We start from the raw sequence: 13064 nt of genomic DNA, 5'->3' as shown, positions 1-13064 counted from the left end.
GCATTCAATATTAATCCAGGTCTTCTAAAGCCAGCAAGATATTCTCATGTATTAAGAGGAATGAACTCGCGAGACAGGAGTGTAACACTACTACATTACAAAGTGTTAGTGTAGCCTTATCTCTGATATATAGTTCAGTTCTGGGTATCAGTTTATAATAAGATGCCACTTTAAACACCACAGACAGTTCCAGTAATATTAGTAGTAATGGATGGGGTAATATAGAGGTAACACTCGCCATGTCATCTGCCAGTGACAATTAGAGAGGCTGTAGCGCAAATAGCCTTAGTAATGTCAAAATGCAGCTTTTTGCTATTTGTGTTAAAGGGTTGGATATGGTCCCGGGAAACCTTAGAGTGTCATACACAGCTTTTCCAGGAAATTGGAGAGTTTGGAGTATTTTCATTTGTTAACTAATCAAATGAATTATGAATAGATAATTTTCACGTGTGGTATGTATAGATGACGGCCATATTGCTTCTATGGAATGTTCCTTGGGAAAAATATGACCCACATCAGAAATGAGGACTAAAACTGGCTTAGAATCAAATATTATAAGCCGTCTCCTTCTTATCTCAGACAAAGGGGGAGTGAGGGGTCTGATGAGACCCATTATAATATCTCTTCTACCGTATATCAAGGTCAGATCCCGAAGAACCACATGCGTATGGTCCTTCAATATCACAACTTTCGGTGGCATCTTCCCCGCAAATAAATCTCATGGTCCAGTCATGTAAGGTTTATTCATTCTTTTTTTGACTGTTTTAGGTATGACTTTTTGTTATTGCTCGATTTGTAACTTTTTTAAGCATTGTGCTTCTTTTGGATAATAAACTGAACATTTAGTAAGTTTGTTTTTCGTTTCTTTAACGTACCCACGATCTCGGGGAGAGAAAATAGCTTGGTTGTGTTACCTGGTAGCCAGAGTGCAAGCAGTGAACTGTTCAGGAGCTTGGGAAAGCTGGATGTGCATGTGTACCAGTGTCTTTCTCAGTAAAGGCATCTTTCTGGTGTTGTAAAATGGCGATTGGTGGTGGAAGTGTATGGTGCCCAGGGCAATAGCTGTGGGCAAGCTACGGCTTCTCCACGCCCTGGCACCTCACAAACAGTGTCCCAGTCCATATGTAGTGTGCTGTGAAGTTTGCTTTGCGATCAGATGTAGGCCAGAGGCCTTCGCTGTATCCACATTCTAAGGTCCAAGATCAGCCGCACACACATCAGGGGACAACCGGTTCATTATAACAAGTACAACTTTACTGGACAGTTCAGATACAACAGTCTATAACACGCAGTTTCGGGAACAGCACCCTCCAGTTACATCAACATAATACATTTCAAGCTTTTTCTTACGTTCAGCTCAGACTACCCTACGCTTGATCCTCCTGTTAGCCCCAGAGATTTCCCATCTGGCTCCACAGCACTCCCGAGATCTGTTACATTATTTCCCTCTCACATTTCCCAGTCCGGCTTCCTATGTATGGAAAGGATTAAGGCACACTTCTCAGTGCCTAGTTCGGGCCATAGGCCCTATATGTTACAGGAATTTTGGCAGAAAATTTGGTATGGCCTCATGCTGCCAGAACAACTTCGTGCCCCCAGCCCACTGCAGCTTGAACCTCAACTTGACACGAACCTCACACTTTCTCTAACTAAACCAGGAAGTAATTCCCCTTTTTGCTTGACCCACCCCCTCTAATGCTGGGCTGGTCGCAAACATTTAACTGTATCCTAACCTATACCTATATCTTGCACACTATTAGGCCCATCACCGCCTATCTGCTCTAATGTTCTTATCTATCACTAGCTAAGTCCTAAACTATGTTCTTCACTTTCCCTACCCCTGAGCTGAGTGTACCAAGTTACCTTATGCATCACCAATACAGTACCCACACAGCAGTATCAGCACCTATAACACTATGCATTTTACATTACACCATAAAAACACAATACAGCCGCATGTTAGCATTCACACTACAATTGTTGTCTTCAGGGGCCGTCTCTGTCACACCCTTACAGCAGCGTAAAGGGTGGTGTGCATGTGTGGCCCATCTGGGGGGGTGCGCTTAGCGCACTGTTGGCCCATTGCCATAGATGAGTGAACGAATGAGTGGAAGCAGAGTCCCCCTTTGCGGATACATCCGAGGAATGCGTGTTGTGATTGAGTGGAGTTTGTGACAAACTGGTGGCAGCGGTAGTGGTTTTCATGACATGAACTAATGGAAAATTTGCTCATCTTTATTTCTTAATCATCATTTAGTGCTGAAAATAATTTCTCTTTCTCTTCTAAAACTTTGACTTTAATTTAACTGTAACTGTTGGATTTTTTTTTCCCTTGTAAAATTTGCCAATAAAATTATTTTAATAAATAAGGTAATTGCTATATCCCTATGTCAGAAAAATATTAAGAAAATATTAAGAATTTCTCCCTCCCAGACCCCTCTTCATCCTCCCGTTCTCTATAGTATTTGGCATAGGAGAGGAGCTGGCACTCCACGCAGCTGTCCCCATGCAAATTAAGCCCACACAGGAGAAATAGCTTGTAGATAAATGCTTGCACAAAGGGTGCTACCAAACCCAATTAACACAGGCTAGCGATAACTCTACATCTAGGTGAGAAGGTTGTATTCCCAGAGCTTTAAAGGGAATTCAACAGAAATCTTTAGCCGGGCCGGCGCACACACGGAATATGGAATATCTAAAGTTCTATACCTCCCATAATAACGGGACCTATATTTTTTAGTGACAGGGTCAGCCAAGGAACAATATGCTTATTTTTCAGTAGCTGTGAGCCTCTCCGGGGAGCGGTAACGCAAAAGTAACAAAATAGCAGACCGCAACTATATCATGTGTGGAAAGGCAAATTTATAATGGAAATTATGGCGTCGTTTGCAAGCTTCTGCTATCAACGAGCAATAAGTTATCCCAGAAGTTAGCGATTTTAATAAAAATGCGAAGGCTGGAGCTCAGCCCACATGATGTCAACACAGGGGGTGTGTGAGCCGGCCCCCCCCTTCGGCATAAAAGACCCCACTGAGGATGGATCAGGATGGATCAGGATTCATTGCCAGTGGGTACAGAGACTATAAGCAACAGATCCCGTTCGATAACGGTCAAGTCAATAAGTGGGGTGACCCCACAGCTATACTGAATCATCTCTATGATGATATATTAAATCTTCTTTAATCCTTATTATTTTGTGTAACTGCATATGTATTGTATTGTCTCCATTTGTAAAATCGTGTTTATTTTTCATAAACACTGCCTCCCTTTTGGATTTCTTATAAAAATGTCTTGTTTCTTTTGCTCTGTAATCGTTACCTCCCCCGAAGCCATATGCTACCCTGCTACCAGAACACAGGCGTCCGACCAGGCCTGTATTATATTTCAAACTCGGTTGGTGGTGGCAGCGAATGATAATAAGTGGGTTATCGTGAAGCTGGCAGTGACCGTACTGGGCGCATACACATATTCTATGTGTTGGGATCCGGAGGTGTGTACGCCATACGCTCACTGGGTGCTTGCCGATACCTACGTAGTGAGTTATCGGGGTCGTGCGCTCGCGAAATCCCTGCTCAATCCTGACAACGTGACGACAGCGGTGGTATATTGTTTGATCTCCCCGGTGTCGTCCCTGTCGTTCCCTGACAAATTGGTGGCAGCAGTGGGATATTGTGTGATCTTCCCGGTGTTGTCTCTGACACCCTACATGAATTTTTAGATAGTGAAGAAGATATGATTCCCGAACATAATGTTTCACACATTCTGAACATTAAAATGGTTTCTTCCCTGTATGAGTTCTCTGATGTGCAACAAGTTTTGACTTCCAACCATAACATTTCCCACATTCTAGACATGAATATGGTTTCTCTCCAGTGTGAGTTCTTTGATGTTTAAGAAGATCTGATTTGTAGATAAAACATTTCCCACATTCCGGACATGAATATGGCTTCTCTCCTGTGTGAATTCTTTGATGTTTACGAAGATCTGGTTTCTGGATAAAACATTTCCCACATTCTGAACACGAATATGGCCTCTCCCCTGTGTGACTTCTGTAATGTGTAAGCAAATTTGACGTATGGTAAAAACATTTCCCACATTCTGAACAAGAAAATGGCTTCTCCCCTGTGTGAATTCGCTGATGCATAATGAAATGTGATTTCTGGTTGAAACATTTCCCACATTCTGAACATGAATATGGCTTCTCTCCTGTGTGAATTCGTTGATGTTTAAGAAGACCTGGTCTCTGGATAAAACATTTCCCACATTCTGAACATGAATATGGCTTCTCCCCTGTGTGACTTCTGTAATGTGTATGTAAATTTGACTTACGGTTAAAACATTTCCCACATTCTGAACATGAAAACGGCTTTTCTCCTGTGTGAATTCTCTGATGTGTAAGCAATTTAGATTTATGTTCAAAACATTTCCCACATTCTGAACAGGAAAATGGTTTCTTCTCTGTGGGAATTATTTGATGTTCGACATCCCTTCTCTGGCTTTCATTTTGCTTAACAGTCTGTGATGAATCCAAGTAGATGACGGATTGAGAAGGCTCAGATGATTGATTTTTACTCTGAAGGGCTGGAGGTATAGCTGGAATAATGGCACGCTTTTCATGGGTATCTGGTTTGACATCACAGTCATCTGCCAAGAATAAATCTGATTATATTATTTTTCAATATCAATGCCTTATATTTTATAACATTTCTCTATACAAATCAAAGTATAATGAAACTATGACCTAAGACAGTGGTGAGCCACCTGTGCACAAATCCCATGGTACTGAATCCCTAACGTGCCATCGACGAACATAATACATACAGGCAGAAACGTTCAAGAAAATAAAGGGAGGATCAAAAATAAGCTTTATTACATTACAATCTACAGCAACAGATAAAAATACACGTCATAAAAACAGGTAAGATGGGGTATTCACATCTCCGAGAAACTATAACAATATGTAGTAGGTGTAATAAAAATAATATAAGCAAATATCTCCAATTGGAAATGTAGTATAGTTCTTCTGATGTTGCTTACCCCATTTGCAGGCCATTGCAGTAGCTTAGGTATCCATGGTTACTACCACTAGCAACTAAGTTACTGCAATACTGTGCACATGGGGTAAGCGACATTGAGAATCAGGAGAACTATACTACATTTCTAATATTTCTATTTCTATTATTACACCTACTATATTTTGGGATAGGATTTTGAAGATGGGAATACCTCTTTAAGGCTTTATCCTTAGGACTTATCCAGATGCCCCATTCCATTGTCTTGTGATTACATTTATCCCTCTTGAATGGCTTTTTGTGTTTTTATATGATTTCAATTGTGATTAATAAAGTGTATTTTTAATCTCTATATTGTCTCACATTTATCTATATACAGTGTGACAAAGTCACTGACAAAGTACTGGAGGGGAGATATGTTTCAATGAGGCTATTAGTGTCAGTGATTTGAAACCTAGAAGCTTTTCTCCAGCACACTATGTGTTGAGAGGGGTTAATCTGCCATTTTAGAGGGCTGGGGTTTTTTGTGACTAAATAGCAGGTGGGAGGTCATTCACCATATCTCCACCCCAGGGTGTGGTCTGGGATATAAATAATTAGCATTTGGAATCATTAGCTGTTCAGTGTGTCTGAAGAGGCCAACTCCAGGGAGGCACTAGTGTGTTGCTAAACTTAACTGGGTGTTTTTGCTAACCTTGAGCGTATTGACTGTGCTATATACTTTATTTTGTTTTCCCATCATGCCAGAAGGGCAGTATTTGTTTTGATAGACTTTACATTGGTTTATGCTATTCTTGAACAAATCACTGAAAGTTTTAAAGAGACAGCATTCCTGTGTCTACCTCCATGTGCAGATGAGTGAGCCGATCTACCACAGGTGGTGTTTCGAATGTGGGCAACGTTCCAGGAACACGTGTAACGGCTGTGGACAAAACCGCATGTCCTGGGTAAAGGCGGCTATAAGCCAGGAAACGATGACAGACCGCATGGAGGAGCTTATCAAGCACCTGGTCCAGGTCCAACAACAGTAGCATCAACAGTTACAGCAAGTAAATCAACAGAAGCAGTTGGCACAACAGGAAACAAACTGTTGGTGCAAAAGCTCCAACAGCAGCAGCGACAGAAACAGGAGGTGCTTATGCGGTAGATGGAACTCCTCGCAGAGATCATTTGTGGGAGGCCAGCGGCCCCTCCCCCAAGACCAGGTGATGACTCATACATCCGGCAAGCGGTAAGACGAGCCATGGAAAAGATGAACCCAGGGAATGATGTGGAGACATTTTTGACTGTTTTTGAAAGGGTAGCAGAGTGTGAAAAGCTGCCACCGGAGCAGTGGGTGGAGATGCTGGCCCCCTAGCTAACTGGCGAGCCCCAAAAGGCTTATTATGACCTGGCATTACAGGATGCACAGGAGTATGCCAAATTAAAAATGTTTCAATTATGGCACGCACTGGAGTGACCCTGTTGGTCAGAGCACAAAGGGTCCACAACTGGGCATATTATGGTGATAAAACCCCTTGCTCCCAAATGTTTGATCTACTGCATCTTGTACAGAAATGGCTGCAGCCGGAGTCCTCCACTCCAGCCCAGATGGTCAAGCGGGTCGTCATGGACAGAATTGTTCACTCTCCTCCTAGGCCGGTGCAGACCTGGGTTGACAAGGGAGACCCCGGGAATGTGGACGACTTGGTTGGCTAAGTGGAGAGGTACCAGGTGGTCGAGAGGTCCCTAAGGAAGCCGGGAAATGTTGCATCCCCATACTGGGGTACCCCCGAAAGAGCCTGAATCTCAAAAGAGGGGTGGTAGAGCCACAACTGGGGGGAGTCCAAGTTCCCAAGGGGTTACTGAGGGGTTGGCCAAAGGATCCTGGGAAAAACTTGCTCTGCTGGAGATGTCACGGTCCCAGACAGATAGCCACCCGTTACTCTATGTCCTCCGAGCAGATGGACTGAAGCCTAGGGAGGTGCTGTTTGTACAATGCCTATCCCACATGCACTGTGAACTATCAGCCCAGTGAGGGACCACAGGCAATAAATGGGGTACTGGTGTCGGGACTCTTGGACTCAAAGAGTTTGGTGACCCTGGCAAGGGCCACACTTCCCCAGCAATTAATCCCCGGAAAACACGTGGGAATCCATTGTAATCATGGGACGCCAAGGACTACCCCGTTGCCAGAGTGACTATAAAAACTAACTGTGGGCCTGAGTCCCATGAGGTCGGGGTGGTTAAGGATCTGCTAAACCCGGTATTAATAGGGTGGAACTTTAGCCTGTTCTGGGACTTATGGCGGAAAGCAGGGGTACCAAGTGACTCAGACAGGAGCCAGTTCCACCATGATGACTCCCCATCGCAGTCGGAGGCAGATGAGTTCTCCCTGTGTGTCCCTGCTGGTGACGAGGACAAGACAGTGACCCAAGAGGCCTAGATTCCCGAGTTTGGTATTTCTAGGGGGAATTTTGGTACTGCTCAAATGCAGAATCTTACATTGAAAGGTGCATTCGATAATGTGACAGGCTCATTCTCATATCTTGGGTGGGCATCTGGGAGTAGAAAAAATTCAAGAGCTGTTCCTGCAGAGGTTCTACTGGCCTGGATGTCACCGAGACATTGTTAATTTCTGCCGATCCTGCCCTACCTGTCAGCTAACTGAACAAGTATCCCACTTCCGCAGCCTCCTAGTGCCATTGCCCATTATGGAGGTCCATTTGACCGAATTGCCATGGACCTTGTCGTGCCCCTGGCTAAGTCCGCCAGGGGGCACTAATACATCCTAGTGGTGATGGACTATGCAACACGGTAGCCGGAGGCAGTACCACTGAGAAACTCCTCTGCCAGGAGTATAGCTCAAGAGCTAGTACATATTTTCTCCTGGAAAGGCTTGCCAAAGGAGATCCTGACAGACCAAGGAACTCCTTTTATGTGATGAGGGAGTTGTGTAAGACTCTCCAGACTACGTAACACAACTCAGGACATCCGTGTACCATCCGAAGATGGACGGACTGGTGGAGAGGTTCAATAAAACCCTAAAGTCCATGCTTAAGAAGGTCGTGGAGAAGGATGTCTGGGACTGAGATTGCCTACTTATCTACCTGCTATTCTCAATTAGGGAAGTTCCCCAGGCCTCTACGAGGTTCTCATCGTTTGAGCCGCTATACGGACGGCACCCTTGGGACTAATGGAAATTGCAAAGGAGACCTGGGAAGCCGAGGTAACACTCCACAAGAGCGTTATCAAGCATGTGGCCCAAACGAAGGACCGGATTGCGAAGGTGATGCTGATTGTGAGGGAGAGCCTCCTTCAATCCCAAGAGGCCCAAGCAAGGGTCTACAATCGGTCAGCGAGACAGACAATTTAGCCTTGGAGACCGGGTGTTGGTGTTGATCCCCACGGTGGAAAGTAAGTTCCTGGCCAAGCGACATGGGCTATACGAGGTGGTTGAAAAGTTGAGTGACGTCAAAACCAAGGTCCACCAACCAGGGAAAAGAAAGCCATACCAGGTATACCATATTAACCTGCTCAAACTGTGGCGAGACAGGGAACTGATGGAAGTTATGCGTCTGGGGGCCAATCCTGAAGCGAAGGTCGAGAATGTCATAGTGTCAGAGACACTGTCACTGGCCCAGAAACAGCAGTGCTAAGAAATGATTCCGCAGAACCGAAACCTGTTTTCAGGGTTGCCAGAATGTACGCAAGTTGTGGAGCATGAAACCCTTATGGAACCGCATGTGCGGGTGAATCTAAAACCATATTGGATTCCCAAAGCCTGCCGCAAGTTGATCTCGAAGGAGGTGATGAAAATGTTAAGCCTTGGCGTCAGAGGAATCAAAGAGTGGCTTGTCCAGCCCTATTGTCCTAGTGCTGAAAGCTGATTGAGAGTGTTGCTTTTGCAATGATTACAGGAAGCTAAAGGAGGTTTCCAAGTTTGACACGTATCCCATGCCCTGCGTGGATGGACTCATTGAAAGGCTAGGACCAGCCAGATACATCACCACCCTGGATCTAACAAAAGGGTACTGCCAAATTCTCCTGTCCTTAAGTGCCAAGGAGAAGACGGCCTTCTATACACCTGACGGGTGCTTTTAGTACACCAGGATACCGTTGAGTCTGCAGGGAGCCCCAGCTCTCTTCCAGAGGGCCATGGACTAGGTCCTAGCCGCTCATAAAAAGTACGCTGCAGCTTATCTGGATAACATTGTGATCTTCAGCCCGGATTAGGAAAGTCACCTGCAGAAGGTCCAATCGGTACTGGATGCGCTGAGGTTTGGTTTACTATAAACCAAAAGAAGTGCGCCATACGAAAAGAAAAGGTGAAATACTTGGGCTACATAGTCGGAAGGGGCGAAATCAAACCACAAGTAAATAAAGTAGAGGCAATCCAGAATTGACTGTAACTGGTCATAAAACAGGTGGGGTGTTTCTCAGAATTGGGAGATACTATCGGTGATTTATGCCGAATTTCACCATGAAAGCCGCACCCCTGATCAACCTTCTTAAGGGCACGAAGAAGTCAATGGCGTTCCAAGAATTGACGCTAACCCTGTGTAAGAAGCTGGTCTTGATCGCACCTGACTTCAGTAAGGAATTTGTTTTCCAGAAGAACGCCTCAGATGTCGGGTTAGGAGCCGTGATGTCCCAATAAATAAACGGGGAGGAATATCCCATCCTGTACTAAAGCAGAAAACTTTTTGTAAGTGAGAAAAACTAAGCCATTGTGGGAAAAGAGTGCCTGGCCATCAAATGGGCAATTGACACTCTGAGGTATTACCTGTTAAGCTGGAAGTTCAGGCTAAAGTCAGATCATGCGCCCCTGAGATGGATGAGGGAAAGAAAGGGGAAAAATGCCTGGGTGGCTAGGTGGTTTCTAGCCCTCCAGGACTTTAGTTTTCATGTGGAGCACAGGCCCGGGAAGCTACACGGTAATGAAGATGCCCTGTCCAGACTTCCCTGTTTGGTGACTAAAGGTACCAAAACCCTCGGCTTTGGGAAAAGGGGGGTGGGGGGATTAGTGATGAAGTCACTGGCAAAGTACTGGAGGGAAGGTATCTTTCACTGAGGCTATTAGCTTCAGTGATTTGAAACCTAGAAGTTTTTCTCCAGCACACTATGTGTTGAGAAGGGTTAATCGGCCATTTTAAAGTGCTAGGATTTTTGTGAACGACCATAGAGTGGGTGGGAGGTCGTTTACCATATCTTCACCCCAGGATGTGGTCTGGGATATAAATAGCTAGCCTGTTGAACCATGTGTTGTTCAGTGTATCTGGAGAGGCCCTCGTATGTTGCTAAGCTTAACTGGGTGTTGTGCTAACCCTGAGTGGGTGGATCCCCGTAGGCCTATGCAATACATTTTCTTTTGTTTTCCAGTTATGCCACAAGGGCTGTGTTTATTTTGATGGACTTCACATTGGTTTATGCTGTGCTTGAATAAACCACTGAAAGTTTTAAAGAGACAGCGTTCCGGTGTCTATCTCCATGTGAAGCTGAGTGAGCTGATCTACCACAACAGTCATGGCCCAAAGTGTTGGCACTCTTGAAATTGTTCCAGAAAATGAAGTGTTTCTCCCAGGAAATTATTGCAATAACACATGTTTATTTCCTTTGTGTGTATTGGAACAACGCAAAAAAAAATAAAAATGTAATGTTCTTGTATTGGCATGCTCCTGCACTGTCACTTTTCTAATCAGCCTTCGCAACATAGTCCATGGTAGCGCAGGTGGAGATGCTGCGCTAAATTCACAGGGTCACTTAGTTCATTGTGTATGTGCCAAAGTAACAAAGCTGTTATTAGCAATTTTTAGTTAAGCTGTTACCTGGTTTTGACTAGATAGTTACCGGACCCTACTTCTAAACCCTTTCCTGATCTGCCTACATACTTATTGTTGACCTCAAAACGGTTTGGCTTCTCACTTGACTGTCCTTCTCGGACGTGTACTGCTGCTAGATATTGACCTTGCCTTGCTTCTCCAGCCTAGGCCACGGCCCCACTATCAGTATTTGGTCAGTATTTTTTCTCAGGAGTGGGAGCCAAAACCAGGAGTGGGTGATAAATGCAGAATTGGTGACTTGTTTCTACCATACCTTTTCTCTGATTGTTCCTCACCTGGTTTTGGCTCCCACTTAGATGTCCACCTGCCTGACTTCTGTGTGGGACCGAGCTCTCTTCTTGACATTCAGCTGTAATCTGGCAACTCACAACTACATTACAATTGGAGACATGGTGCCTTTCTGCAGCAAATAAAATCCCATTTCATCAATGAACCTTTGCTGCCAAAATGCGTTAATCAAAAAAGGTGTAAAAAAAGGTGTTTTTTTTGTTATGCATCAAATCTATCTGCAAGTAAAATGCACGTCAATTACTTGTGTGATCAAACTCATAATATAATGACCACAGGATCTGTGACTTCTCTGCATTTAGTGGTCACTACTCACCTGGGTGGTCATATGTAGGAATCTCCTCTTTACACCGCTCATCACCCCTCACATATGTCTCTGTAGTATTAATATGGGTCAGATCTTCACCCTGAAACAAATATTGTAAAAGTCACAGACAGATGAGAAGTCACATCTATGATCAGCTCTAATCCTGCCATCTCCACCGTTCTCATTACACAAGTATAAAACATATAATACTGGTGGATAAAACAAGACTGAGCACAAGACCTTCACAGCCGTCTACACATCATAGGGGAGATCTCATGACACCTTCTCTCCATCTACCTGATGATCCTGAGGAACATTGGGATCTTCTTGTTTACAGTCCTGTGGAAGAAGAGGACGGGGACATCTCTCTGGTGTTGTCCTCTTACTGGATAGATCTGGAGGAAACACATACAGGGACTGAATTCATTCTTTACATACAGATAATTATAGGCCGTGTGTATTTAGTCCTCTCTATTACCTGGTGATGTGAGGGGCTGGGGAACCTCCATCATGACGTCCTTGTACAGATCTTTATGTCCTTCTAAATACTCCCACTCCTCCATGGAGAAATAGACGCCGACATCCTGACACCTTATAGGAACCTGACACATACAATGATACCGTCATCCCCCCGATCCCTTCATAGCGTTACTGTATAATGTCCCAGCATTCCCAGCAGTGTCACCTCTCCAGTCAGCAGCTCAATCATCTTGTAGGTGAGTTCTAGGATCTTCTGGTCATTGATGTACTCATGTATCAGGGGGTGAGGTGGAGGCCCCGTGATTGGGCTCAGGGGTCTTCCCCCTCCCTCAGACACAGGGTCCTGACAGCGCCCACTAGAGGTCTTCTTCACTACTGTGTAATCCTGGTTATGGAGAGACACATTAATAAATCTCCCTCCAGACATTTCCAGAGTCCTCACCTCTCCAGTTCTGTCCATCTGTTATTCCCATAGATAAGAATGATGTAATGTGACGTCATCAGAATCTCTCACCTCTCCAGTAAGCCGGAAGAGGATCTCTAGGGTGAGGTGGAATATCCTCTCCGCCATCTTCTTCTTGTCCTTCTCCATCCACTAAGGTTAAATTTTCTAGAAGATGGAAGATAATGATGAACAACTCGCTGTTCACACGTTCAGTTTTTTCAGCTTCTTTTAACCCCTTCAGGTGGAAACAGTTAGAAGAAGTGACCTAAAACAGCAGATAAGACCCCAAAGTCCTGTCAGGCGGGGGCGCTCTGCTCTAAGGCCGGAGACGGGTGTTATAGTGAGGTCACAGGACTCCGTCTGTTATTAGGCCGACCTCCACCTGCAGAGCCGCCACCACACATATGGCTGCTCTGTGCGCACAGGACCTGTGATGAGGTCACAGGAGGGGAGGAGTCAGGGGTCACATGATCAGGGGCCTCAGTGGATGCAGGACTCTGCTGTGCTGGTTGTCATGGTGCTGGATGAGCTGAAGTTTATGTGTGGGGTCAGGAGGGGTTTACAGTGTGGATGTAGCAGAGCCGCGTGTGTACGAGGCGTACGGAGCAGAGCCGCGTGTGTACGAGGTGTACGGAGCAGAGCCGCGTGTGTACGAGGTGTACGGAGCAGAGCCGCGTGTGTACGGAGCGGAGCCGCGTGTGTACGAGGAG

The 13064-nt window shown here is 45.1% G+C and overlaps 1 protein-coding gene and 1 pseudogene across 1 annotated transcript; both read right to left on the bottom strand.

Moving 5' to 3' along the window:
- LOC141197716 (uncharacterized) overlaps positions 1-12789 on the bottom strand; it is a 157510-nt pseudogene extending 144721 nt beyond the window's left edge.
- On the bottom strand, positions 2890-11852 carry LOC141197685 (uncharacterized; the record flags this gene model as incomplete). The annotated part of the gene is made up of 3 exons (XM_073662774.1): positions 2890-4644; positions 11439-11529; positions 11727-11852. Coding segments are annotated over 3 exons (1092 nt in total), but the record flags the coding sequence as incomplete, so codon positions are not given.
- Positions 12790-13064: the final 275 nt, after the last annotated feature.

This window comes from Phyllobates terribilis, unplaced genomic scaffold (genome assembly GCF_046119375.1).
Source record: "Phyllobates terribilis strain yellow unplaced genomic scaffold, ASM4611937v1 Scaffold_86__1_contigs__length_6382490, whole genome shotgun sequence".
NCBI lineage: Eukaryota > Metazoa > Chordata > Amphibia > Anura > Dendrobatidae > Phyllobates > Phyllobates terribilis.
The sequence above is the reverse complement of the archived record's forward strand: the minus strand, read 5'-3'. Positions and strand labels throughout refer to the sequence as shown.